Raw genomic sequence first — 27,443 nt, 5'->3', positions numbered from 1 at the left:
TGTTTCCTCGAGGATGTCGAACTTGGATGCCTGAGTTGCACAGCAGATGTCATCGGCGTAGATGAACTTCCTTGAAGAAGTTTCTGGGAGGTCATTGATGTAAATATTAAATAGCGTAGGAGCCAGAACAGAGCCCTGGGGGAGGCCACTTGAGACAGGTCTCCATCTGCTAGACTTGTCACCCAGATGCACCCGGAATCTTCTGCTTTGGAGAAGAAACGATATAGTGTTGGCCACCCATGGAGGCAGGCATCTTGAGATCTTGACCAGGAGACCACGGTGCCAGACCGTGTCATAGGCTGCTGTGAGATCAACAAAGACAGCACCCGTCTTTAAATTCTTCTGGAATCCATTTTCAATGTAAGTTGAGAGGGCCAGGGCTTGTTCGCAGGTAGATCTTCCTGGGCGGAAACCAGCTTGGGCGGGTGATAGGAATTTCTCTGTAAGATGAGAAATACGTGACAGAAGCAGCCTCTTAAGGAGTTTGTAACACACGGAGAGGAGAGAAATTGGTCTATAGCTGGTGGCCAGTGTTGGGTCTTTCTTTGGTTTCAAAACCGCTATAATCTTCGCACGAAGCCAAACTTTGGTCTTCCCCTCCTCTCTCCACTTCTCTCTGTCCTATCCAACAACGACAACATAAAACAAGGGCAATGGGGGGTAGATAGCATAATGGTTATGCAGATACACTCTCATACCTGAGGCTCCAAAGTCCCAGGTTTGACTCCTCTGCAGCACCATAAGCCAGAGCTGAGCAGTCCTTTGGTTAAAAAAAAAAAAGGGCAATAAAATGGAATAAATAAATATTAAAAAAAATTAAAATGGAGCCAGTAAAATAACTCTCCTGGATAGCATGCTGCATGCCATGCTTATGACCCAGATTTGAACCCAACCCCCACTGTGTTGAAGGAAGCTTTGATGCTGTGGTTTCTGTCACTCTCTGTCTCTACCTAAAAATAAATAAATAAAGTTAAATATATATTTTAAAATATTTATTTATTCACTTTTGTTGCCCTTGTTTTCTTGTTGTAGTTATTACTGTTGTTATTGATGTCGTTGTTGGTGGATAAGACAGAGGGAAATACAGAGAGGAGGGGAGGATAGAGGGGGAGAGAAAGATAGATGCCTGCAGACCTGCTTCACCACCTGTGAAGTGACTCCCCTGCAGGTGGGGAGCTGGGCTCAAACTGGGATCCTTAAGCCGGTCCTTGTGCTTTGTGCTTAACTCATTGTGCTACCTCCTGACTCCCATAAATAATTTAAAAATAAATATAGGCTGGGGAGGGTCTGGGAGGGGACAAAATGGATAAAATGTTGGACTCTCAGGCATGAAGTTCTAAATTCAATTCCTAGCGTCACATGTGCTAGAGTGATGATCTGATTCTCTCCCTCATAAGTAAATTGTATATGTTAATATGGGATGATAGCATAATGATCATGCAAAAAGACATTCATGGCAGTCAGACAGTAGCTCAGTGGGTTAAGTGTATGTGGCGCAAAGCGCAGGGACTGGCGTAAGAATCCCGGTCGGAGTCCCCAGCTCCCCACCTGCAGGGGAGTCGCTTCACAGGCAGTGAAGCAGGTCTGCAGGTGTCTATCTTTTTCTCCCTCTCTCTGTCTTCCCCTCCTCTCTCCATTTCTCTCTGCCCTATCCAACAACAATGATATCAAAAAAGACATTTATGACTGAGGCAGGAAAGGTTCAAGTTTAGTCCCCAGCACCATCATAAATTAGAGCTGAGCATTGATCTGGAGGAAAAAATACATACATACAAATAAAAAATATAAATGACATTTATTTTTGTGGCCCAAGAGGTGGTCAGATTTGGGATCACATGAATGAGGTCCAGAGTTCTATCCCTTGTATCATGTATATCAGATATGTATAAACAGAGAACATTTTTCTGGTTCTCTTTCTGTCTCACAATGTAAAATAAACTTTTCTCTTTTTTTAAATATTTATTTTCCCTTTTGCTGCCCTTGTTGTTTTATTGTTGTAGTTATTGTTGTTATTGATATCGTCATTGTTGGATAGGACAGAGAAATGGAGAGAGGAGGGGAAGACAGAGATAGGGAGAGATAGACACCTGCACACCTGCTTCACCGCCTGTGAAGTGACCTCCCTGTAGTTGGGGAGCTGGGGGCTGGAAGCAGGATCCTTATGCTGGTCCTTGCACTTCTTGCCACATGCACTTAACCCGCTTTGCTATCTTCTGACCCCTCCTTTTTTTAAAAGGTGGGGTCACATTTATTTTCATACGTGAGACCAGCCACTGCTAACCCACTGAGCTACTGCTGGCCCTGCCCATAATTACTTTGTAAACATGGTTAGGGAGATAGCATAGTGTAGTGGTAGAATACTTGTGTGTCTGCATCTATATAGTTACCAGGTTCAATTCCTGGCAGCACTAATTGTGGGCCCCGCCCACACACGGGCCCCGCCCCTCCAGCCTCGCTCTGCTGAAGCCCCGCCCATACGGACCACGCCCACATATCCTGGTCCAATCGCAGACCTCCTGAGCCCAACGTTGTATCCTCTCAACGTGAAGGCCCCGCCTACCAGGCTACCCTCCTCGGCCCTTGAGTCGCAGGCTGCTGTCATCATCATGCCCCGCCCCCTGCGGGCCCGCATCCAATCGCAGGCCGCGGCTTTCTGGAGGGCCCGCCCGCCCCGTGAGATGCTCTAGAGGCGGGAGAGGCGGCGGTTCCGGTTCCGAAGCTGAAGCGGCGTTGGGCTGAGATCTTGGCTTACTTGCTAAGTCCCCGCCGCCTCTGGGCCCGGCCCCCCCACGCCGTGCTGCCGTTGCGGGCGGCGCGGCTCGACGCGCGGCGAATCTGCGGCTGCGAATCGGTGGCGGGGCCTCGCGAGAGTCAGGGCGGGCGAGCGGGCCCGGGACCGGGACCGAACACGGGCACCCAACACCGGGACTGGGACTGAACACCGGCACCGAACATTGCGATCGGCACAGGGACTGAGCACTAGGACCGAGCACTACGATCCGCACCGGGACTGAGCACTGCGATATAAGTACCGCGCGCTAACCGATTGCGCCACTGGAGCTCCGGGACTGAGCACCGGGACCGAGCCCCGCACCGAGCACTGGGGCTGAACATCGGCATCCGCTCAGCGCCGGGACCGAACGTTGGCACTGAGCATTGCGGTCGGTGCGGGGACGGACAGTGAGCACCGGGACTAAGCACCGGCACTGAGCACTGCGATCGGCAGCGGGTCTGGTCTTGAATCCTGGGACGGGCATCGAGCACCTGCCCTGAGCACTGGGACTGAGCTCCACACAGAGCCCCGTATCGACTACCTCCCGGGACCTGCACCGAGCACCAGCACTGACACCGTGCCCCACGGGCGGTACTGCAGCTGCACCTGCCCGCACCACAGCGAGGGCTGTCCCAGCGCGGGGCCCGCACCCGCACCCGCACCCGCCTGCAGCCGGCCGCCCGGGATACGCCGACATGACGGGCCGCGTGTGCCGCGGGTGCGGGGGCACCGATATCGAACTGGACTCCGCGCGCGGGGACGCCGTGTGCACCGCCTGCGGCTCGGTGCTGGAGGACAACATCATCGTGTCCGAGGTCCAGTTCGTGGAGAATAGTGGCGGCGGCGCCTCGGCCGTGGGCCAGTTCGTATCTCTGGACGGTGGGTCCCCGAAAGGACGGGGAGGGTCCCGAGGAGGTTCTGGTGGGCGCCAGGACTTCCTGGGTGGCGTTCCAGAGGTCCTGAAGTCAGGTTTGCGCTCGGTCCGGGGAGTTCAGTGGACCAGGCTGGGTCCCAGAAATGCCGGTCCCAGTTCTGGTTTATGGTGGTGCTGGTTTATGGTGGTGAACCTGGGACGTCGGAACCTCAGGCTGAAAAGTTTTTTGCAGAACCGTGATGCTGTATCCTGGGCCCTAACTTCATCTTTTCTTTCGTCTAAACCGGGTTCTTAGCCCCTCTTGGAGATAATTCCTCCTTGGGGGTACACATTTTGGTACCAGATTCATTATTGGTTAAATGTAAGAACAGCACTTGTTTTAGTAAAGGGAAAGCAACAATTTCAGTGAGACTGAGTGGTGAGGACTACAGGTGAGGCATTAAATAAAGATTCCTTACCCTGGGAGTCGGGCTGTAGTGCAGCGGGTTAAGCGCAGGTGGCGCAAAGCAGCAAGGATCGGAGTTGAGTATCTGGGTTCGAGCCCCCGGCTCCCCACCTGCAGGGGAGTCGCTTCACAGGTGGTGAAGCAGGTCTGCAGGTGTCTGTCTTTCTCTCCCCACCTCTGCCTTCCCCTCCTCTGTCCATTTCTCTCTGTCCTATCCAACAACGACAACAGTAATAACTACAACAATAAAACAATAAGAGCAACAAAGGGAATAAATAAATAAATATTAAAAAAAAAAAGACCCCTTATACTTGCTACCTTAACAGTCGTGAACTCGACAAGGCTTCTTCCTCCTGTCCCCACACCCCTGTATTATTTTTAACATTTATTTATTCCCTTTTGTTGCCCTTGTTTTATTGTTGTAGTTGTTGTTATTGATGTCGATGTTAGATAGGACAGACAGAAATGGAAAGAGGAGGGGAAAACGGGGAGAGAAAGATAAGACACCTGTAGAACTGCTTCACAGCCTGTGAAGCAACACCCCACACACAGGTGGGGAGCCGGGGGCTGGAACCGAAATCATTATGCCTGTCCTTGCACTTTGTGCCACCTGCACTTAATCTGCTGTGCTAACGCCCGACTCCCATCTCTGTATTTTTTAAGCACAGACATCTTTTTATTTATTTATTCCTTTTTATTGCTCTTGTTTTATTGTTGTAGTTATTATTGTTGTTGTTGATGTCATTGTTGTTGGATAGGACAGAGAGAAATGGAGAGAGGAGGGGAAGGCAGAGAGGAGGAGAGAAAGACAGACACCTGCAGACCTGCTTCACCTCCTGTGAAGTGACTCCCCTGCAGGTGGGGAGCCTGGGGCTGGAACCGGGATCCTTAAGCTGATCCTTGCACTTTGCACCACCTGTGCTTAACACGCCGCGTTACTGCCCGACTCCCCGTACAGACATCTTAAAGGCGTTACTTAGCCCCTTCTTTCCAAATGGGAAAGGAGGCCGTCTCAGATGCCAGAGCAAGAGGAGCCACAGGGATCTTGGTTTTCCGTGGTTTGTATTTCTGCCTTCTTGTTGGGAAATTTTTCAGCCAGCCCTAAGTCATGATGCTTTTCCTCTGCAAAATTTATTTTATTATTATTATTGTTGTTGTTGTTATTATTGAAAGATTTTATTTATTTATTCATGAGAAAGATAGGAGAGAGAGAAAGAACCAGACATCACTCTGGTATATGTGCTGCCAGGGATCAAACTCAGGACCTCATTATTGAGAGTCTAATGCTTTAGTTAACTGCGCCACCTCCTGGACCACTATTATTTTTTTAAGTAAAGTCTTTTTACTTTAATTTTTTTTTTTTTTTGCCTCTAGGGTTATTGCTGGGGCTTGGTACTTGTACCACGAATTGACTACTCCTGAAGGCTATTTTTTTTCCTTTGTTGCCATTGTTTTTTATGGTTGTTGTGGTTATTATTGTTGTCATATTGATGTTCTTGTTGGATAGGACAGAGAGAAATTGAGAGAGGAGGAGAAGATAGAGAGAGGGAGAGAAAGACAGACACCTGCAGACCTGCTTCACCACCTGTGTAGTGACCCTCCCTGCAGATGTGGAGCCAGGGACTGGAACCAGGATCCTTACGCGAGTCCTTGCGCTTCGTGCTATGTGCTTAACCTGGTGTGCTACCGCCCAGCCCCTCTTCCAGAACATCCTTTGCTCTTACTTGTGGTGGTGTTGTTGATTGAACCTGGGACCTTTGTTTGGTGCCTCAGTCATCATGAGAATCCTTTTGTGCGGCCCAGAAGGTAGCATAGTGGGTAAGGCATTGTACTCTCAAGCTTGAGGTCTGTAGTTCAGTCACAAGCATCACATGTGTCAGAGTGCTAGTCTGCTTCTCGTTCTGTCTCCCTCCTCTTTCACTTTCTAGTAAGTAAATGAACAAATATATGAATAAATATTGTTTAAAAAGTCTTTTTGTGTAGCCAACATGTGGTCTCAGCAGTCTGACTTTATTGGCTCTTAGAGCTGTGCAGTATCCGTTGGTGCGTGTGTACACAAATCCAGAATGACCTGATGTGAGCAGGTGCACATAGTCGCTTCTGATGGGTGACTTGTGTTCTTGGGATACATGCCTAGGGAATTGCTGTGTCGTATATAGGGCCCATGTCTAATGTTCTGAAGTATCTTCAGATTTTTCTGCACATGACCTGGGCCAGTAATGTTGCCATCGGCAGTATAAGCGTGTTCCTTCCACACTCTGACCAGTACTGCTTCTTGCTATTCTTTTTAATACATGACATTCTCACATCTGTGTGGTGGTATCTCATTGTTTTCTGATTTGCATTTCTCTAATAATGAGTAACTTCAAGCATTTTTTCATGTGTCTTCTGGCCATCTGAATCTCTAATTTGCTAAAGAAACAGTTCAGATCTTTCTCCGATTTTCACTGGGGCTGTTTTTTGTTGCTGAGTGTTGGGGATTCTTTTTTTTTTTTAACCAGGGCACTGTTCAGCTCTGGCTTATGGCGGCGCTGGGGATTGAACCTGGGACTTTGGAGCCTCAGGCATGAGGCATGAGAGTCTTTGCATAACCATTATGCTATCTACCCTCCGCCCAGGGATTCTCTGTATGTGCTGGTTCTTGGTCCCTGGTCTGCTGTATATAGTGTGTAAAGGTATTCTGTCATGCAGTAAGGCATCTTTTTTGTCTGTTGATGGTTCCCTTTGCTGTGCAGTAGCTTCTTGGTTTGATCTAGTCCCGTGGACTTATTTTGGCCTTGCTGTTGGGCTTGAGTCTCAAACTACATTTCCAAAGCAGACCTTATGGAGTGTCCTGCAGTGCTCTCTTCTGTGTGTTGGGGGGTTTGGAGTCTGACTCCCAAGCCTCCCATCCCATCTGCTGTGCCTACGTTAGTATGTTGGGCCTGCTTCGTCTTTCTGCATGTAGCAGTGGCTTTGTCTGACTATGCTGCCAGGGTGACTGCCTGACAGGACAAGCTGAGCCTCCTCCCCTGCCTCCTGGCACAACTGGCAATGATGCTGTTCTATCTGGACTGTTTGCTGGGCTCCCCGGGCACCTGGACCTTGGGGGCTTCCTTCTCTGTGGCCGAGGTGGTGGCATCTGTGCTGGATATTTGGTGTGTCTGGGGAGTGTCAACTATGGATTGGGCCCCTTTGCTCTGAGGTGGTCAGCAGGCAGAGCTCTGGTCACGCCTGCAGCATCTGTTGTGATGGCCCTTTCTCTCAGTGACCCCTCCCGCCTGCCTCTGTTACTCCTGCATGAGTACTTGGCGGCTCTTTTTGGAGCCCTGGCTTTGTTCTCATGGCCTTCCCTATTCTCCTACGGGGCCCACATCTGAGTAACATCTAGGGACCTGGGCAGAGGGGCCAGGGGCTGAGGGCTGGGCTTCCACACGTGCCATGAGTGTCAGGGCTGCCACAGCACTGTCACTGGAGTGTTCTTCCTGGGCTCCCTCAGCTGTCCTTGTGATCCCGGGGACTGTAAGCCAGAGTTGAGGTCCCCAGGCTCCTGTGGCTCTGCATCAAGCAGCCTCAGGCCCAGGGGAGCCCTGTTTTCTCCCAGCACCACTGTCTCTGCAGCCCGAGGGTGGACCTGGCAGCACTGTGCCTGTGATGCGTGAGGTGTGTGTGAAGTGAGTATGTGTGTGAGCTAAGTTGTGAGGCATGTGTGTGAGGTGTGTGAAGTATGTAAGGTGTGCAAAGTGCGTGTGTGAGAGGAAGTGTGTGAGTGAGTGTGTGAAATGTATGAGGTGTGTGTGTGAGCTGTGTGAAGTCTGAGCTGGTCCAGGGCCCCAGACTGTGTCACACTGGAAGGCTATGCACTCAGCTCTTTCTGTTTCTTTGTCAAGATCAATTTTTTAAATTTTTTAAAATATTTATTTTCCCTTTTGTTGCTCTTGTTTTTTTTAATTTTTAATTAAAAATTTTTTTTTTCTTTCCTCCAGGGTTATTGCTGGGCTCGGTGCCTGCACCGTGAATCCACCACTCCTGGAAGCCATTTTTTCCCCCTTTTGTTGCAGCCTCGCTGTGGCTATCATTATTGCCATTGTTGATGTCGTTTGTTGTTGGATAGGACAGAGAGAAATGGAGAGAGGAGGGGAAAACGGGGAGAGAAAGATAGACACCAGCAGACCTGCTTCACCGCCTGTGAAGCGACCCCCCTGCAGGTGGGGAGCTGGGGGCTTGAACCGGGATCCTTACGCCGGTCCTTGCGCTTTGCGCCACATGCGCTTAACCCACTGCGCCACCACCCGACCCCCTTTTTATTTTTTTACTCCCTTTTTGTTGCCCTTGTTGTTTTATTGTTGTAGTTATTATTGTTGTTATTGATGTAGTTATTATTGTTGTTATTGATGTTATTGATAGGGCAAAGAGAAATGGAGAGAGGAGGGGAAGACAGGGGGAGAGAAAGACACCTGCAGACCTGCTTCACCACTTGTGAAGCGACTCCCCTGCAGATGGGGAGCCAGGGGCTCAAACCGGGATCCTTATTCTGGTCCTTGTACTTTGCACCGTGTGCACTTAACCCGCTGCGCTACCGCCCAACTCCTGTCAAGATCTATTTTATCGTGAGCAGCAGGAATGTCTTCCTTCACTTTTGGAAAGTGGGTATCTCAGGTCAGGATGCTGGTTGCTTCCAGATTGTAGCTCCCCCCCCACAACTCACCTTAGGGTGCCTTTCGCTTCCTGAGAGAGAGTACACAGTGCCTCTGTGCATGTGCACGTGTGTATAGGCGTGTGTATGGGTACAGGCGTGTGCAGTATGTCCTCATGTGCACATGGTGCATGTATAGGTGACTGTAGCACGTGTGTGTGTGTGTGTGTGTGTGTGTGTGTGTGTGTGTGTAGACGGCTCTGTAGGGACAAGTCTTAGCAGCCCCGGGAGGGAGGACTACAGGCCACACAAAGTGGGGCTCCAGGAGGCTGTGGACAGGGTCCTGGAGACCCAGGGTGGCCAGCACTGCCTCTGAGCTAGGCCTCCTCTCAGCTGAGGCTGTGGGCCCTGGCCAGGCCCCACCCAGGGGCTTGGACCCATGAGGGTGCTGCCTGTCCCCTGGCCCCCAACCTGAGGATGCCCAGGCTCTGGGGCCCTGCAGCCCACTGCCCTCTGCGCTTGGGCTTTGATCCCTTGGTCATCCATGCCCCTCATCTCTGCCCTGCCCCAGGACAGAGCCTCTGCTGGCTGCAGTGCAGGTCTGGCCCCTGAGCCCCTCCCCTTGAGTCCTTGTGCTCATGGTGGGTGTCTGCAGACTGACCCCACAGCGGGTGGTGCTCCTGCGGGGTCCTGCATTCCCTGACTGCTCTGCTCTGCAGGTGCTGGCAAGACCCCCACCCTGGGCGGCGGCTTCCATGTGAACCTGGGGAAGGAGTCCCGTGCACAGACCCTGCAGAACGGTGAGCTCACCTCCATGAGGGGTGGGGGGGTGGGGGCATGCAGCCAGACACTGTCAGTCACTTCTAGCCCCCCCCCCCCATCACCGGCCTCCTGCTTCCTGCAGATTCCAGGGCTGCTCAGCCATGTAGGCTGCCCCTGTGAGTCTCGGGGGTACAGACACCCTGTGCCAGGAGCACCGGCACATGATGATGCCTATTCTTTGCAGGTGTGCCAGACCCAAAGCTTGGAGACACCTGTGCCCAGCCCTGGGCCATTTGTCGTCTTAGCGTAATGTGAAGATCTCTGTTTCTTATCTTTTTTTCTTTATACCAGAGCCCTGGCTCAACTCTGGATTATGATGGTGCCAGGGATTGAACCTGGGACTTCTGGGCCTTAGGCAAAAATCTCTCACACACATATTTGATTTATTTTAATATCTTATTATTTACTTATATTATTATTGTTATTATTATTATTTTGCCACCAGGATTACCGCTGGGGCTCAGTTCCAGCACTACAAATCCACTGTTCCTGGCAGACCTTCCTTTCTTTCTACTTTTAATTTTATTTGATAGCACAGAGAGAAATTGAGAGGGAAGGGGAGATAGAAAGGGAGAGAGAAAGACTTCTGCAGACCTGCTTCACCACTCATGAAATGTCCTCCCTGCAGGTGGGGAGCAAGGGCTTGAACCCAGATCTTTGCACACGTGATATGTGCACTTAACTGAGTCACCACCACCTGGCCCCCTCTTTAAAAAAAATTTTTTTTAATATTTATTTATTTATTCCCTTTTGTTGCCCTTGTTGTTGTAGTTATTGTTGTTGTTGATATTGTTGTTGTTGGATAGGACAGAGAGAAATGGAGAGAGGAGGGGAAAGCAGAGGGGGAGAGAAAGACAGACACCTGCAGACTTGCTTCACTGCCTGTGAAGTGACTCCCCTGCAGGTGGGGAGCCGGGGCTCGAACCAGGATCCTTACACCAGCCTTGTGCTTTGTGTCATCTGCGCTTAACCCACTGTGCTACTGCCCGACTCCCACCTGGCCCCCTCTTTACTTACTTTTAAAGAAAAAGATACAGAGAGAAGGATAGAGAAATGAGAGCCCTGCTCAGCTCTGGCTGATGGTCGTGCTGGGGATTTAATCTGGACCCTCAGAGCCTCAGGCATGAAAGTCTTTTGCAGAACTTTTATGCTGTCTCTTCAGCCCTTTTAATGTTTTTATTTATTTATTTTTCGACAGAGGCAAAGAGAAACTGAGAAGGGAGAAATAGGGAGAGAAACAGCTGCAGACCTGCTTCAGCACTTCTGAAGCTTCCCCCTGCAGGTAGAGACCATGGACTCGAACCCAGGTCCCTGCACATTGTAATGTGTACACTCAACCAGGTTCACCACCACCCAGCCCCTCTCTTTTTGTCCCCAAAGATTTATTTATTTTTACTAATGGGGGGATTGGATGGGAACCAGAGCATCAGTTACCCTGGCACATGTAATACTGGGGATAGAACTCAGTGTTTCACGCTTGAGAGTTCAACACTCAGTTCACTGTCCCCCTCCCAGGCAAGATGTATATGTGTTCCTGTTGGGAAAGTCTTGATGCATTTTTTTTTTTTTTTTGGCGTAGAAAAATACATCTTGACTTTTCAGACAATCCAGGGTGTGTGTTCAGACAATCCAGGGGGTGTGTGTTTCTTTTATATTATTTTAACCAGAGCACTACTTAGTGCTGCCTTATGGTGGTTCTGGGGATTGAACCCAAGACATTGGAGCCTCATGCATAGAAGTCTTTTTGCACAACCATTATGCTATCTCCGTGCCCTGTCTTTTTGGTACAAGGCTCTTCTTTGTAGTGTGATTATCAGAAAGTGTTCTTCCACTGTGTGTTGTCTTTTCATTTTTTTCTTCAAAATATTTATTGAGTTTATTTTAGGGAAAATGAGAGGGACCAGAGTACTGCTGAGCTCTGGTGTCTGGTGGTGCTAAGGACTGAACCTGGGACCTGGACACTCAGGCAGGAGAGTCTAAAATACAACCACTGTGCTAGAGATGGGAGGAAACTATGCAGATGGCTCTTACTCTCCATCTGTTTGGGGGTGTCTGAGGCTCTCTGGGCAGCAGTGATGCCCCTGGTGCTCTAGGGCGGCGGCAGATCCATCACCTGGGGAACCAGCTGCAGCTGAACCAGCACTGCCTGGACACGGCCTTCAACTTCTTCAAGATGGCTGTGAGCAAGCACCTAACTCGAGGCCGCAAGATGACCCACGTCATTGCCGCCTGCCTCTACCTGGTGTGCCGCACAGAGGGCACGCCCCGTATCCTTGCACGGCGGCCCAGTGGGAAGGAGAAGGACAGCTCGGGGCAGGCTTTCTGCAGTCCAGGCCACTTTCCCCATGGGGCAGCAGCCCGGGTTGGGGGCCTGAGTGTGGTCTGCAGCCCATTCCAGGCACCCTGTCCCTTCGCCTTCCTGGCCCTGGATGACCCAGGCTGGCTGCCACAGCTGCAGGGAGCAGGGCATGCGGTTCCTGTCAGCCTCCCCAGTGTGTGGGTGCATGGTCTCCACTTTCCTGCAGAACAGCTGACCCTAACCCAGGTCCTGTGTGTGTGGCCAACTGCTCCTTTATTCTCAGAACATCCTGTGCCCCTCATGGGGTACCCCACACACACACACAGGGCCCGGCTCACCTCCTGACAGGCTTCCTCTGCCTGCGTGGTTCGGGTCCTGGCTTCAGGTGGCTATCCTCTCCGCTCTGAGTGAGCAGCACCCTTTCCTCCTCCCCTAGCCCTCGCTTCCTCTCCCAGCCCTCGGCCATCTGCTCCTGCAGGGGCCACAGACGGCTTCCTATGACTGTGTCCCCTGCCCTTTGAGTCGCAGGTTCTGCTCCAGGGTCAGGACTCACTAGGATCAGGAAATCCCCTTTCCCTCAGAGCACGTCTCCAGCAGACCTCAGGGAGTGACCCGGAGTAGCATATTAGTCGTTAGATTACTCCTGTGGCCTGGTGGTAGCACTGTCGATGGAGTGTGCCAGAGGGGTGTTTGATCCTCTCCCTCTCTCTCTCTCTTTCCTTTCCCTTTCTTTCTCTCATTGTCTTTCTTTTTTACCACCAGGGTTATTGCTCAGGCTCAGGGTCAGTGCCTGCACAATGGAGCCACTGCTTCTTCTGGCTTTTTCAGTTTTTTGCTAGAAGGTGAGAGACAGAGGGACAGAGACAGAAGGGGAAATACCTGTAGCACTGCTCCACTGCCCTAGGCTCTGCATGGGCAGCCCATCTTTTTAAAGACTTATTTCCTCTGACCTTTCCCTGAGAGGTTTTTTGCAGGAGAGCAGGCCCAGGCTCCTCTGTCCCCTCTGTCCCACCGTGCCTGGGATAGAACCCAGAACCTGGCCTGGAGCACCCAGCTGTATCTTTCTCCAGCATCTCTCCAGTGTCATCTACTCCTGCTGAGGGTGGCCCTCCTCCCTGTGGTCCCATCGCACCCATCACCTGACCTGTGAGGGTGCTGCTCAGCTTGGCCGCTTTGGCCTTCTTGCTCCTGGCCATCTGGGCTCAGGGCATGGGCAGATAGGCAGGCACTTGTAGGCAGGGACTCCCAGGTCACAGGGTAGATTCTAAAGGGGTGGGGTGGGCTGTCAGTATGCACGTCTGCAGTGAGCACACCCAAGCCCTGGAGCAGCCCCCACCCCACCCTGCCAGCTCTGACACCTAGGGACCAGCCATGCCCCTGTCACTCAGTGCTGGGGTGTTGGAACCATTCTCTGGGCTCCCCTGTGCTGCTGTCTCCCCTTATTGCCCAACACTGTCGGCCTGCTGTGGGTGGCAAGGCTGTGAGCCTGCCTGGTGCTCCTTGACTTTGGCCGCAGACATGCTGCTGGACCTCAGTGACCTGCTGCAGGTAGGCCGGGCTCTGTCGTGCGCAGCTCTCAGGAAAGTTTCTGGTGGAGGAACACGTCAGAGTAGGGGCCGGGTGGTGACACCTGCAGCCCTGCACAAGGATCTGGGTTTGAGCCTGTGCTCCCCACCTGCGGCGGGGAGCTTCCTGAGCGGTGGAGCAGATCTGCAGGCATCTCTCTCTCTCTCTCTCTCTCTCTCTTTATTATCTGTACTTATTTATTGGCTAGAGACAGCCAGAAATTGAGAGGAAGGGGGAGATAGAGAGGGAGACACCTACATACCTGCTTCATCACTTGTGAAGCTTTCCCCCTGCAGGTGGGACCTGGGGGCTTGGCACCCGGGGCTTTGTGCATTGTAACATGTCCGTTCAGTGAGGTGCACTACCACCTGGCCCCTCTCTCTGTCTGTCTCCCCACCCCCTCTCAGTTTCTCCCATTGAAGAAAAGGGAAAAAGAGCCACTGAGAGTGGTGCAGGCACCCAGCCGCTCAGGGACACCCTGCCTGTAGGGAGCTGGTGGTAACCTGGTTGTCACCCTGCCTGGGTGGCCCATAGCAGCCCTGTCAGAGGCGCTGGTGACGGAGCAGGGTGGGGGTGAGGAGGGAGAGCACATACTTCCAGCGCTCCTGGCTCATCCCTTTGCGCCCATGGGTGGGGCGCAGCCCCTCCAGAAAGCCAGGGCTCCTGCCCCAAAGCCACATCTGCATAAGGCTGCACTGGATGCAGGTCTCCTGGAGCTAAGAGGATGGCCCAGCAGATAGGACACCGGCCTCGCCTTGCATGCTGTCCTGCTTCAGGCCTCCACACCACATGGGAGGGGCTATTGCCCTGGAGGAAGGTCTATCCGAATGCAGTGCAGCCAGGGCAGTAATTGTAGGGCACCGTGAAGCCCAGACTCCACAAAACAAGCAGTACAGCCATCCAGACAGCCAGGTCTCTCACCCGAAGTCTGTTCAGGAGCCATTGCCCTGTCCGGGCAGTGTCCGGGAAGGAGCCTGCTGAGACCAAGGAGGACCTGGCACAGGGCGGTGGGAGGGCCTTGGGCTCCGGGTTTACAACCCCTGTGCCTCTTCCACCCGTGATGCTAGCAGGTGCCACGTGAGCCCTGGAACGGTGACGACACAGGTCCAGGGCCTGACTATCCCCCTTCTGGTGACCTCTTGGGTGTGTCTCTGGGCTTGAAGGGGCAGGGAGCTCTGGGGATAGCGACAGGTCCTTCCTACTGTCACCCCTCTGTCCTTCCTGTCACAGGTGAATGTGTACGTGCTGGGGAAGACATTTCTGCTTCTGGCCAGAGAGCTGTGCATCAACGCACCTGCCATCGGTGAGGGGGTGTGTGTGTGAGGGGTGCTGGGCAATGACACCTGTGCTGGGGTTCCCTTAGGCAGGAGCTACTTTAACTACACAGCCTCTTGGAGTCCGGGTGGGGGCTTACTCGCTGTGCCCTCCCTGCTGAGGAGACTGTATGTGGGTGTGGGTGTAGACACAGCCTGGGGCCTGGGGTCTGCGCTTGGACCCAGAGCCCCCACCTCTGGAACGTGGCCTGCACAGCTGTACCAGCTGCAGCCCATCCCCACCCCCAGCACTGCTATCGTTGCTTGTTCACACATGGAGCTCCTTAGGACTTTATTGTGAAAACCTGCTTCAGTAGGAAACAGTTTGAGCGCCTGCCCTGACCCTGGATCTGACAGGCAGGCCTGGGCTTAGAGGAAGCTCCAGAGTCTGGGCCTGCGTGCCTGCTGGTGGGGCACTGCTGGGAAGTGCCGGGGTGCTGCCACAGCTGAGCTGAGTGCCAGCCTGTCCAGGCAGTGAGAGGGCCTGGGGAGTGTTGCCCACACCTAAGCTGTACACCAGCCTGTCAAAGCATGGGGTGGGGAGCTGGGGACTCAGCTGGCTGGAGGAAGAGCCCTGCCTTGCACCATGCACTGTGTTGGTGGATGCCCATACGGCGTCCCTTGGCCCAGCTGCCTGCCTCACCCTCTGGGCTCAGGCGTAGAAGATGAGCTCTGGGATCTGGCCGCCCTGCACTCCAGTGCCATTGGTGCTGTCAGAGGAGCACTGGAACTGGAAGGTGACCTTGCCACACTGCACCTCTGTCATGCCTTCCTGCCCGAAGTAGCTGAGCTCACTGCCGTCCAGCACGGCACTGGCCGTGTAGAAGGCATCTTGCTCCACCTGTACCGGGTGCTCGAACCACACGGGGAAGGTAAGATTGGAGCCATCAGAGAGGAAGCGCGTGAGCCTCTGAGCCAGCACCACGCCCTGGCGCTTGAGCTCGATCCTGACGCCGTATTCGGCCTTGCCCGCGCTGGAGCCATATAGGCCCAGCCCCGCAATAAACACACGGCGGTCCACAGCAAACTGGATGCTGTCGCAGCGCCCTCGGTAGCGCCACTGGTTGCCACGGTAGGCAGAGGCCTGGAAGCGGTGGCAGCGCTGGGGGGCCAGGCCCTGGCGCTTTGCGAGTGGGAAGGCCAATGCCGGCTTGTTGGCTGCTGTGAACCACAGGAAGATGCTGTGTGCCTCCTCCAGCGTCAGCACGTCTGACTGGGCTGCGCCATTGGCGAACTCCTCCAGTGACATGGCTGGGATGCGCACACGGTGCAATGCAGGACCCAGCACGTGGCGTTTGTTGGCTGGTGTGGCGGGCAGCCCCTGTCGCCGGCACTCGGCCTCTGCCCAGCTCAGCACGGCTTCAAAGACCACAGCCTCCCTGGCGTTGAGCGCCTCCCGCGTAACGATAGTGTCCAGCGTGGGCCAGTCGATGTCACAGAAGCCCTCAGAGCGCAGCGCTACCTCAGCCTGTGCGTCGATCACCTGCCAGCAACGACGTGTCAGCTCAGGCTCCTCAAACAACCGGCTCTGCGCCAGCAGCAGGCAGGCGTTCCTGGCCTCCAGGCTGGTCTCCAGGAAGCCCACACATGCCCTGGCCAACGCAGGCACCAGGTACTTCTTGGCCGCATAGAGCGTGGCCAGCACAGTGTCTGCCTCCAGCTGGATCTCATCGCTGTACAAGTACCTGGGCGGGCAGGGCGGGGGTCACTGGGGGCGAGGCCACTGCAGAGAGGCGGGCAGGCTGCTGTGGGGACCCTCTCACTTACTTTAGGAGGGTCAGGAAGGCAGCAGGCTCCACATCGGGGATGTGTATCTCGGCCTGCACCTCGGCCAGGTCCCCGTAGAACATGGCATAGAAGACAGAGCTGCCCACGGCCAGCACATACTAGGGGGAGAGATGTTCTGAGCTGGCTACCCACTGCACATACCCACAGGCCACTGGGGCAGGGTCCCTGGGCACCCACCTTGTGAGCGGGCACCCTCTGGGCAACACCTGGGGGGCCCACGACGAAGTGCACGTCCGCCATGAGCTCGTTGTTGAACATGAGCGTGTTCCTGAAGGGGGTGGGTGGAGTGTGCTCAGGGAGGGGTGGGAGGCTGAGGGGGTCAAGGGGTAGGGGGTAGAAGCTGGGGAGGAAGGAGGCTGAGGGTCAAAGGCTAAGGGGCAGGGTGGGGGGCAGAGACTGAGGGGATTGCAGGATCAGGGGAGGGTGGTGGGAGGGGGGGTTAAAAAGGGATGAGGTGGGGGGGCAGAGAATAAGTGGGGTGAGGGCAGACAGGTACTGGGGGGCAGAGGATGAGAGGGTGGAGACTCAGACCAGTTGGGGGGCAGAGAATGGGGGCTCAGGCTGGGTAGGGGTGCAGGGATGGGGGCCCAGCCTCACTGGAGGTGTAGAGATGGGGGCTCCACCGGCGGAGTGCGTGATGAGGGTCCAATGGGGGGAGGGGGTCCCGGTCTCACCGCTCGCGTAGGGTGGGGTACGCCGCCTGCCAGCTGGGGCCCTCGGGGTTGTTGGTGCGCGCTGCTGGTGCAGACGGCGGGGGCGCGGGCGGCGCGGGCGGCGGGCAGCAGGGCGCCTCCTTGGAGCCGCTGCTAGGGGCTGGGTCGGCGCCGCCCAGAGCGGGCAGCAGCTCCGCGGCCATCTTCGCCCGGGGACCGCGCCGGGGTTTGGGCAGCGGGGGGGGGGGGGCAGCACCAGCAGCGCGGCTAGGCACTGCGCCACCCGGCCCTGCAGGCAGGCCAGGGCCAGGGGCAGGGGCAGGGGCAGCAGCCTGAGGCGGCCGGCGGCTCGGCTCCTCTCCGCTCTGTCCTTGTCCCCGTCCCCGCCCCACGTCGCTGCGCCCGCCCCTCAGTCCTCTCCCTGTGCGCCCCGCCCCTCGCCCTAGTCCCGCCCCGTGGGAGCCGGGCTTGAGCTGGCCAGGCACGGTGCCCTGCCTCGCTGGAGAGCACAGGGTACAGGCCCTGGTGGTCAGTAAGTGGCCACTTTCCTGCCTGTGGCGAGTTGGGGGCTTGCTGCTGGGAAGAGGCCCTGTCCGCTCAGCACTGGCTGGCTCCTGCAGGAAAACTGAGGTCTGTGTGTCCTCCCAGTTGCCATGGGCCTCTCTCCTGCCCTGCCTACTATCCCCTCGGGTCTGCTGTCCCCACTTGGCCTCAGCTGTCCACTGTGTGGCCCTCCACCGCTCTCCAGCCACCACTGCCAAACCTCTGGTCACCCAGTGGCTTCCCCCTCCCCCTGGCGGCAGAGGGCAGCCCCAGTCTTGAGCTGTGGGCATGGTCACTGTGCTCAAGTGATTGCCCCGCCTTTTTATCATCCACTTATAGTTATTTTTTGCCGTCAGGGTTATCCTTAGTGTCTAAGGAACCTATCATTCCCAGTAACCACATTACCTTTTCTGTCTCTCTCTGGTCGGGAGTTAGACAGCGGGAGATACCTGCGGCACAGCTCCAGCCTGTAGAGTTTCCCCTTGCGGGGGGTGCCCAGCCTTTTCTCTTACCAGAGCTGTCCTGGGGCTCCCTGACCAGGTGCTTCCTCCACACCCTGTGGATTCTCTTTCTGACAGAGGTCAGAGACGCCATGGCTCCCTCAAGAAGTTTCCCAGAGCAGGTGTTCCTTGTGGTGGCCAAGGGCTGGGCATGTCTCCTTGCAAGTGGCAGAGTTGTGCGCACGGGATGAGCTTGCCCCCCGGCCCCTATTCCACGTGAGCCAGGGCACTGCTTGGCTGTGGCTCGTGGTGGCTCTGAGAGGTGGGCTCAGGTGTGAAGGTCTGTGCTGAAGGGACCTGGGCTCTGGCTCATCTGCTAGGAGGGGCCCAAGGTGGAGGGCTCCGTGTCCAGGTGTGTCTCCCGTCTCCCAGGTACCCACTGACTGCTGTGGTTCTTCCCCTTTTGTACCCGCCCTTCAGCGCTCCATTCGCTCTTTCAAGGTGTCTGCACCTTGGGCCCATCCTCTGTGTCTTGAGGTCACCACACCCTGCTGTCCCTTTCCGTGCTGCCCCGTGTGGAGGCCTGCAGGCCCTAGCCTCATCTCTTAGTGTCCCTTGGCACTGGGGCTTGTGTTTTGCCTTTTGACCTAGCCTGATTGTAGAACTGACCGTGGGGAACCTCTTTCTACCTCAGGGAGTGTTTGTCTGGACATCTTTCCAGAAAAATAGGGACTGGGAGACAATAGAAGGCGGGGGACAGTCAGTCGGGACCTATAGTACTGCATCGCCACAGTGTTCCCTCCACCTACACCAGGGGCCAGCAGGTGGGGCTGTGCAGCCTACTGAGGGGACTGGGCAAGTATAGGGACGTGCTGGTGTGTGTGGTCGCGGCCCAGGCCTCCCAGTGATCTGAGAGGCGCCTCCCTTAGGGTGTGTCCCCATGTGTATCCTCACGGGTGTGCTGGTGTGCTGGCCCCTGGGCATGGGACCCACCTCTTGCGGGGACTCAGGAAGGAGCACTGAACATATCTCCCGGCAGACCCTTGCCTGTACATCCCACGCTTCGCACACCTGCTGGAGTTTGGGGAGAAGAACCACGAGGTGTCCATGACGGCCCTGCGGCTGCTGCAGAGGATGAAGCGGGACTGGATGCACACGGGCCGGCGGCCCTCAGGGCTCTGCGGGGCAGGTAGTCCTCTCATGCTGACTGTAGCCACCCACTTGCATGTTGCTGTGGTTGCTGCCTGGGGCCCCCGCAGAGCCCCATGCCAGCTCCAAGCCTGGCTTTTGCAGAGCCGGACCTCCCTGAGGCCACATCCCTCTCCTCTGCACTCTGTGTCCTCGGCCCCGGCCAGCCCTCCCAGCAGCTCGTTTGCCCAGATCTGAGCCTGGACAGATGTGGGTGCTATGGTACCTTTTAACTGCAAACTCAGCACAGGCGAAAACTGCTGGTAGAGCCCACAGTCCTGCCGGTGATCTCCAGCCCTGTTCCTCCCCCCTCCCGTCTCCCAGCACTCCTGGTGGCTGCTAGGATGCACGACTTCCGGAGGACAGTCAAGGAGGTCATCAGTGTGGTGAAGGTGTGCGAGTCCACCCTGCGCAAGAGGTGGGTGGGGCCTTTCAGGGTCCCTCCTCCTTGTGGCTCTCCCCACTCGGGGCTCCCTCCCCCTAAGAGTTGGTGGATGTTGGGGTGTGAGTGCAGCAGCATCCAGCAACTAGGCTTGTCAGGTGCTTTGGGGGGCTCTGTCCACTGCCTGACAGCCTGACTAGGATGCCCTATGTCCTTTCCCCCTGGACCACACCCCTTTACCTTCCAGCTGAGCTCCATGAGGTAATGGAAACAGGCATGGAGCAGCCCCCTCCCCACCCCCACCCCCACCCCCCGCTGGTGGCACAGCTCCCCTGTATCTGAGCTGTCCATGCCCTGCTCGGGTGTGTGTGTGTGTGGGGGGGGTTTCAGGCCGACTCAAGCCCCCAGTCCCTGCTGGGCCCCACCTTAGCCTCCCAACATAGCCCTTAAGGCCAGTCCCACCCTGGGCAGAATGGAGTTGTGTGGGCAGAACACGGGGAAGTCATGGTCCTCGCTGTCATGATCGCCCAGCCTCCTTCCCTCCTGCTCCGCTGCAGACTCACGGAATTCGAGGACACTCCCACCAGCCAACTGACAGTGGACGAGTTCATGAAGATTGACCTGGAGGAGGAATGTGACCCGCCATCCTACACAGCTGGCCAGAAGAAGCTGCGGTTACAGCAGGTGTGTCTGCCAGGCCCAGGGACCAGACCCGGGGGTCAGGCTGGCTCAGACCAGCGATCAGCCCCGGGGATCAGGCTGTCTCAGACCTGGGGATCAGGCTGGCTCAGACCCAGGAATCAGGCAGGTTCAGACCCCCAGGGATCAGGTCTAGAAATTAGGCCTGGGGTTAGGCTGGGTCAGCCCTGGGGATCAAACTTGGTCTGTTGTCCAGGCAGGAACTATTGGTGGCTGAGTGTTCCATACTTCGTGTCTCTGCCAAATGCTTCTATCCATGTGAGAGCTGACAGGCCAGCTGGGCCCTAGGGCCCAGGGAGCACCCACCTGACTGCTAGTCCTGAGCCTATACAGGCTGCCCTCTTGGGGTGCGTGATGCCTCCCCAGGTCTGAATGACGCATCCCTCTCTGCCGGTTGGGCCTCCTCTCCCTACCAGGGTTGAGGCTGTGCCCCTACCTGCGCCTGTGAGGTGGTTTGGCGGGGGGAGGGGGCTGAGGGGGCTCCTCCCCTCCATCCACCACCCCTGCTGAGTGGACTGTGCTCTCATTGCAGCTGGAGCAAGTACTGTCTAAGAAGCTAGAGGAGGTGGAGGGTGAGCTCCTGACCCCCCGCCCCCCCGAGCCCCCTCTGCATGGCCCCTGCAACTCTCCTGTGCACCCCTACACACACCCACCCTGTACCTCCCCTCATCCCGTCCCACCTGTGCGGCCCCTCAAAACCCCCCACCCTGCATCCCCGGCAGGCGAGATTTCCACCTACCAGGACGAGATCGAGATAGAGCTTGAGAACAGCCGACCAAGGGCCAAAGGAGCACTGGCCAGCCTAAACCAGGACGGTGAGTCCGGTTGGGTCCTCTGCCACCCATGGGCTGCCTCAGTGTCTCCTGGCCGTGCTCCCTCCCTCCCCGGCTGCACTGGGCTCCTGAGTGCCAGGGCTTTGGGCTCGGCTGAGCCGGGTGGCCTCTCTGGACACACACACACAGACATCTGGAGGAGCAGGATGTGTGTTGGGGAGATGGACACCTGCCTCTCCAGCAGCGCTGAGTCCCTGGGGCTTTGCAAATGGGCGTGCAGTCCCCTCACCTCTCTGCTCAGTGCCTCCTGCTCTGTGGGCATGAGGGGCCATGAAGTCAGAGCTGGCCGTGTCCTCAGGTGGTGGCCCGGGAACGGGCAATGGGCTGCACGTCTGCTCACCCTCTAGAGCTGGCGTCTGCCTGGAGCTCTGCGGGGTGGCCCTGTCATTGGCCCCAGCCCTGGCCTGCATCTGCCGGCTCTGCCAGATGGCCGGGTATGGGCCCTGTCGGGACCATAGGTGTGGCCAGGTTTGGGAGTATGTCTGTCACGTTCTTGCAGTGTCGCTCACAAGATGGGACTCTCTCTTCTTCCTGTGCCCCTCAAGACTCTTTTTATATTTATTTTATTTATTCCCTTTTGTTGCCCTTGTTGTTTTATTGTTGTAGTTATTATTGTTGTTGTTGTTGTTGGATAGGACAGAGAGAAATGGAGAGAGGAGAGAAAGACAGAGAGGAGGAGAGAAACATAGACACCTGCAGACCTGCTTCACCACCTGTGAAGTGACTCCCCTGCAGGTGGGGAGCCAGGGTTCGAACCGGGATCCTTATGCCGGTCCTTGTGCTTTGCGCCACCTGTGCTTAACCCGCTGCGCTACAGCCCAACTCCCTTTTTTTTTTTTTTAAAGATTTTATTTATTTATTTATTTATGAGAAACATAGGAGGAGAGAGGAAGAGCCAGACATCACTCTGGTACATGTGCTGCCTGGGATTGAACTCAGGACCTCATGCTTGAGAGTCCAATGCTTTATCCACTGCGCCACCTCCCGGACCACCCTCAAGACTCTTATTCCTTTCATAGTAACTCCAGATAGAGAGGGTGAGACACAGTACAGGAGAGACAGAAGGGGAGAGGGGATAGACACCCCAGAAGGGGGGAGGGGACAGACCACAGCACACAAGGCCTCCCAGGGGCAGGTGCTCATGTGATGTCAGGGCTTGAGCCAAGCCAAGTCCTTGTATGTGACTGAGCACCACGTACTCTGCTGAGTGAGCTGTGAACCCAGCACACATATTCTCACCTCTAAGGAGACTTGGCTCCCCCCGATGGCAGGTCTAGTGCCCGCTTGTCACACCCAGGGGTCCTCGTGTCCCCTTGCTGCTCCCAGGCTGGCCACAGCTGGGAGGTCTGTGATGTGTGTGGCATTGTGGCCTAGGCTCCATGGAGGATGCCATCCTGTTTGGTGAGGAGGACACGGAGGATGAGGAGCTGGAAGTGGCTGCCAGCCACCTGAACAAGGACTTCTACCGAGAGCTGTGTGGCACCCCAGGGGGCTCAGAGGCCCCAGTGGGTGCTGAGGGTGACAGCAGGCCACCTGACCTGGAGGCCCTGCTTGGGCCGCTGCCCACAGCCGCCAGCCTGGGCATCTCGGACTCCATCCGCGAGTGCATCTCCTCTCAGAGTGGTGACACCAGTGAGTAGGGGGTGAGGGGGCAGTCAGCGCCATGGCAGGGATAACACAGGCCTGGAACACTGACCACTGCCTCCCCCATGCCCAGTGGGTCAGTCCACAGGTTTCTCCTTGCCCCCGTGACTGGGGAGACAGTGTCCATCACAGGACCCTTGGGGACACCTTTGGGGGGGGGTCAGCTGTAGCTGTCCAGGTGGCTGTGCAGGCTGAGGGCAGGCCCCTGCCCACTGTCTGGTCCTGCAGCTGTGGCAGGTGGTGCTCAGGACTTGAGCACATAGACGTCCAAGGCTCTGACCCCAGACCCTGAAGAGTGAGGCCACTGTAGCAGGGCCTTACAAGGAACTGCAGGCTGGCCACGAAGACTTACAGGACCCACCACAGGCCTCAGGATACTTGTGTCCAGCCCAGCCTCTGGGGCTGGCACAACCCTCTGGCCAGAAGCAGGGGAGGGACACTGGGACCACAAGGCCTGAGAAATCTGGGTGACTTGTGAGTGGCAGGAAGTCACTCCCACACCAAGGCTGATATGGCTTCTTTGCAGAGGATGCCTCTGGTGATGGGGAGCTTGACCTCAGCGGGATCGATGACCTGGAGATAGATCGGGTGAGTGGCCTTGCCTGGGGCTGGGGGATGGGCGTGCTGAGGATGCATGCCTGGGGGACTGGGGGTGCGGGGCTGGGGACATGGGGCTATGGGACCCTCACACAAGTGGGTGGCCCTGCCCTTGGCCAAGTGGCTGGCAGGGCCTGACTGGCTGTGCTCTGCCCAGTACATCCTCAATGAGGCGGAGACCCGGGTGAAGGCTGAGCTGTGGATGCGGGAGAACGCCGAGTACCTGCAGGAGCAACGTGGTGAATCCCTCACAGACCCGCCTGGCTGCCCAGCCCAGACCCTCACTGCCCTCACCCCCCATACCTGCCCCAGTGCTTCTTATCTCCATGGTGCCTGACCTGGGACCTGGCCCTCAATTCTGCCCTGTCTGTCTGTCCCCCCTACACCCTCCTATACTGCCCTGATGCTGACTCCTCTTCTTTAGAAAAAGAAGCAAGAATTGCCAAGGAGAAAGAGCTAGGCATCTACAAAGAGCACAAGGTAGTTTGTGACCCCCACCCCAGACCTTGTGCTGTCCCTAGTCCTAGCCCCCACCACAGCCCCAACCTTGGTCCCTGTGCCTGGTGTGAGTATCAGGGACAGCTGGCTCTGAGGCTCTGGTGTGCCTTGGTGTCATGGTGACAGCCCTGTGCCAGTGTCAGGTTGAGGATGGGATACTCCTTTGTGGCCTCCACATCTGGTCACAGTGTGTGGGGGGTTGGGACTTGCCCTCAGAGCCTATCTGAGCACTAGTGTCCCTCAGCCCAAGAAGTCCGGCAAGCGAAAGGAGCCAATCCTGGCGAGCACAGCTGGGGAGGCCATCGAGAGGATGCTGGAGCAGAAGAAGCTGTCCAGCAAGATCAACTACAGTGTGCTGCGAGACCTCAATAGCAAGGGTGCTGGCCCCCTGCCTGAGGAGGCCCCCACCCAGGGCCAGCCCCGGCCCCGCCGGCCCCCCCGCAAGTCCCGGGCAAGGAGGCCCGACCCCCCCAGCAGCAATGTGGGCAAGAGGTGTGTGGGGGGGAGGGCTGGGGGGCATGTGCTTCCTGTTCTGCTGGCTCCAGCCTGATAGCACAGGGTATCACAGCCAGGCACATGGGGTGCAGTTCTGAGGGCTGTGGGTTGGTATCCAGGGTCACGTGGCTGGTACCCGTACCTTGTGTCTGTATGCCAATGGACTGGCTCTTCTGGCCTGTTCAGTGGAAACAGGCCCAGTGCTCAGCTGGCCGGTGTGGGGCCAACAGGAGGGCCGGAGGACGCTGACCCTGAGAAAGCCACATGGACACACAGGATCCAGGGCTGTGAACCCCCTTGGGTCCTGTGGCTGAGCCCTGGTTCCGGATGGTGGGCTGGCCGTGGGCCTTGTGTCCAGATAGCAGTCTGGCCAGGTCTTAGGGTGCATGTTTTCTTCTAGGTTGAGGCCAGCTATGTCCACGCAGCCAGCAAAGAGGGCAGCTGTGGGAGAGGTGCGTGGGGAGGGGTGACCTCAGGCCAGTCCTGGCCAGCGGGGGCTGTCCTCTGAGGATAGAGGGTGGAGTGCAGCCCAGCAGTCAGATGCCCAGTCCTACCCCCACCACCTCAAGCCCCTGCACTTTTGGGGGAGGCCAGCTGTGGGGTCCCAAGAGCCCTCTGTGGGGGCAGCTGGCTTAGGCTGTTCCCAGGATGGGTGAGTGGAGGTGGTCTGGGGGCAGGGGGAAGGGTGGGGTGTGGGCCAGGACCTCAGGGTGCCCTGAGTGCAGTCTCCTGCCAGGCAGCTCTGTGGCTTCACGCCAGCTGAGCCTCAGCGAGCTGGGTCTCCCTGGGGTGATGGTGCCCACAGCAGCCCCTGGGTCCCGACCCAAGCTTGATGGTCTCCCTCTTCCAGACTGCACCCCCTGAAAGCAACCCTGCCCTGGGGGCTGAGCTGCCCAGGCCCGGGGTGGCAGCCACGGTGGTGGTGGAGAGTGGGCCAGTGTCCTACCACGCAGAGGAGGAGGCAGAAGACGAGGAGGCAGAGGAGGAGGATGGGGAGCCCTGCGTCAGCGCCCTGCAGATGATGGGGGCCGACGGTAAGCCGGGTGCCCGCCATCCACTCCTGGCTGCTGCCTGGAGGAGAGACTATAGCCGCGGGCCCAGGCTTCTGGCCGCCCCTCAGTCCTTTGTGCCCTGCAGATTATGGCTGTGATGGGGACGAGGATGACGGCTACTGAGAGCCAGGTGCCCCGGACTGCCTGCTGCCTGCAGCCCCTGCAACCACATGACCCTGTGGGCCATCCTTGGAGGAGGAAGGAGCTTCTCTGCCCACGGGGAATCTGGGATGGACGTCAGCAAGGCTCTTGCCAGTACCCCTCCCAGCCTGCTCCAGCCTCACCCTGAAGAAGCAGAGTGTGGTCCTCTTCCTTGAAGGGCCTCCCGGCCCAGGGCTACCAGCCATGACATGGCCCTGAGTGCAAGATGAAAGGCCAGGAGAAGGCTACACTGCTCCCCGAGCTAGGGTGCACCCCAGGCTGTGCCTGCTCCCCAGGCCATGGACTAGTTTAGTGTCCCCGAGGTGCTGCCCCTTGGAGCTGAGAGGCCCCAGAGGAGAAGGTGGACTGCAGACCTCCCATAGCCCTGTTCCAGGGGAGGCCGGGCCTTTCAGGGTCCCAGCGCAGAACAAAGACTGATTCCTTTGGCAGAGATGAGACTGCTGTGTGATTCTGCCCTGTGGTGCCAGCTGTGGGGGCTCCTGCCCAGTACCCAGGGGCCCCCTGTATGGCGCCTCCTGGTGCTGGATCCCCTGAGGAGGATCCTCCCCAGCCTTCTCTGGGACTATGAGAATAGCCACGGAGGTCAGGGGACTGGAGGGTCACACACTGGTATAGGTGGCCTGAGGCAGTGCTGGTGGAGGGGCAGGGTGTCCAGTACCCTGGGTGGCAGTCCCAGCCCTCCCCTTGGCCGCTCACCCCCTCCCAGAGGCCTCATGTGCTCAGCACTTATACCCACACCCTCCGTCCAGGCTGCAGGTGGGACCCTGGTGTCCTGGCAGTGTTTGTCCTCTAAGCACAGGGTCTCCTGTTCCCAGACCATCTGTGGAGCCTGCTCCCACTTTGAGCTGGGGGACCCTGAGACCACCCCCAAGCTTGGTTGCAGGTTGGATGCTGGTCCTCGTGGACACCACGGACATAAGAGAGGTTGGACCTAGCCAGGGTGGACAGAGACCAGGGTTCCAGCCTCAAGAGACCCCGCTGGCTGCTTTAGCTCCTCACACACAGCCAGGCCAGGCTCTAGGACACAGCCCTGGGAGGCTGCAGTGTCTGCCTGTAGGCGGCAGAGGGCACCCTGAAGCTGGCTCTGGGCTTGGACTACGTGCCTGCTGGGCAGCCTTTCCCTGGAGATGCCTGGGCCTGGCTGGTGGGCAGGGAGGGCAGCTGAGGGCCTTCAAAGTGGCCGCTTTATGGCTTCCTGTGCAGGGAGGGACACTAGGGAAGCATTGTCCAGGCACAATGGTCCCTGGGGCAGGCCCACCCCCTCCTCCACTTGACCTTGACCTGTCCTGCCTCAGGGCCTCTGACCTGCCCAGACCAGAGAGGGGTTGGGGGAGGTGACCATATGGTCAAGGGGCCAAGCCTCATCCCAGCCCATGCGGTGGATGCGCCAGACGGGAGGGACACCCTGCCTCTCCACCAGCACTGCCCTGGGTTTGCGCTGACCAGAAGCTGTGCAGGCTCGGCAGGCAGGTGGCCCAGGGCATGCCCAGTGGACATGTGGCCTTGCCCACACAGCAGGAGAGGCTGGTATGGCCCCTGGAGGCTGGCTAGATGTGGCCACTAACATGGCAGGCAGCCTGGGACCATGCCTCAACACTTCAACAAGCACAACATTCCAGGACACTTTAGATGGAAGTGGCTACCTCTACGGAGTGCAGCCCTGACTGTTACAGTACCTGGGTTTGAGGAGTGGGGACATGGGGGATGGTGGACCATGCTGTGGTGTCTCCACATCAGGAATTAAAGGCTCTCGTCTCCTGGA

The 27,443-nt window shown here is 56.8% G+C and overlaps 2 protein-coding genes across 3 annotated transcripts; one reads left to right on the top strand and one right to left on the bottom strand.

The window, feature by feature from the left end:
* The first annotated feature begins 2,644 nt into the window (after nt 1-2,644).
* On the top strand, nt 2,645-27,443 carry BRF1 (BRF1 RNA polymerase III transcription initiation factor subunit). 2 transcript variants are annotated; one of them, XM_007518368.3, is made up of 18 exons: nt 2,645-3,652; nt 9,427-9,507; nt 11,623-11,796; nt 13,345-13,376; nt 14,625-14,697; nt 19,171-19,320; nt 19,644-19,737; nt 20,259-20,385; nt 20,933-20,972; nt 21,123-21,215; nt 22,608-22,865; nt 23,404-23,465; nt 23,632-23,713; nt 23,899-23,954; nt 24,217-24,464; nt 24,868-24,919; nt 25,318-25,501; nt 25,605-27,443. In XM_007518368.3, exons 1-18 carry the CDS (start codon nt 3,469-3,471, stop codon nt 25,640-25,642), a joined length of 2,028 nt encoding a protein of 675 aa, XP_007518430.1. In that variant the 5' UTR covers nt 2,645-3,468; the 3' UTR covers nt 25,643-27,443. The 2 variants fall into 2 exon arrangements, with proteins under 2 accessions (XP_007518430.1, XP_060037196.1); XM_060181213.1 differs by lacking the exons at nt 2,645-3,652; nt 9,427-9,507; nt 11,623-11,796; nt 13,345-13,376; nt 14,625-14,697 and adding an exon at nt 17,597-17,778.
* BTBD6 (BTB domain containing 6) lies at nt 14,983-17,546 on the bottom strand. Its single transcript, XM_007518367.3, has 4 exons — nt 17,170-17,546; nt 16,673-16,763; nt 16,475-16,593; nt 14,983-16,392 (listed from the first exon to the last, which is right to left on the bottom strand). Exons 1-4 carry the CDS (start codon nt 17,349-17,351, stop codon nt 15,360-15,362), a joined length of 1,425 nt encoding a protein of 474 aa, XP_007518429.3. The 5' UTR covers nt 17,352-17,546; the 3' UTR covers nt 14,983-15,359.

This window comes from Erinaceus europaeus, chromosome 22, assembly GCF_950295315.1.
Source record: "Erinaceus europaeus chromosome 22, mEriEur2.1, whole genome shotgun sequence".
Taxonomy (NCBI): domain Eukaryota; kingdom Metazoa; phylum Chordata; class Mammalia; order Eulipotyphla; family Erinaceidae; genus Erinaceus; species Erinaceus europaeus.
This window is presented reverse-complemented; position numbering and strand designations above follow the sequence as displayed.

Coding starts and splice junctions, on each gene's coding strand:
- BRF1 (XM_007518368.3), top strand. CDS start 3,469: ATGACGGGCCGCGTGTGCCGCGGGTGCGGGGGCACCGATATCGAACTG. Junction 9,508..11,622: donor TGCACAGACCCTGCAGAACG/GTGAGCTCACCT, acceptor CTGGTGCTCTAG/GGCGGCGGCAGATCCATCAC. Junction 14,698..19,170: donor CATCAACGCACCTGCCATCG/GTGAGGGGGTGT, acceptor ATCTCCCGGCAG/ACCCTTGCCTGTACATCCCA.
- BTBD6 (XM_007518367.3), bottom strand. CDS start 17,351: ATGGCCGCGGAGCTGCTGCCCGCTCTGGGCGGCGCCGACCCAGCCCCT. Junction 16,764..17,169: donor TACCCCACCCTACGCGAGCG/GTGAGACCGGGA, acceptor CACCCCCTTCAG/GAACACGCTCATGTTCAACA. Junction 16,393..16,474: donor GCCTTCCTGACCCTCCTAAA/GTAAGTGAGAGG, acceptor CTGCCCGCCCAG/GTACTTGTACAGCGATGAGA.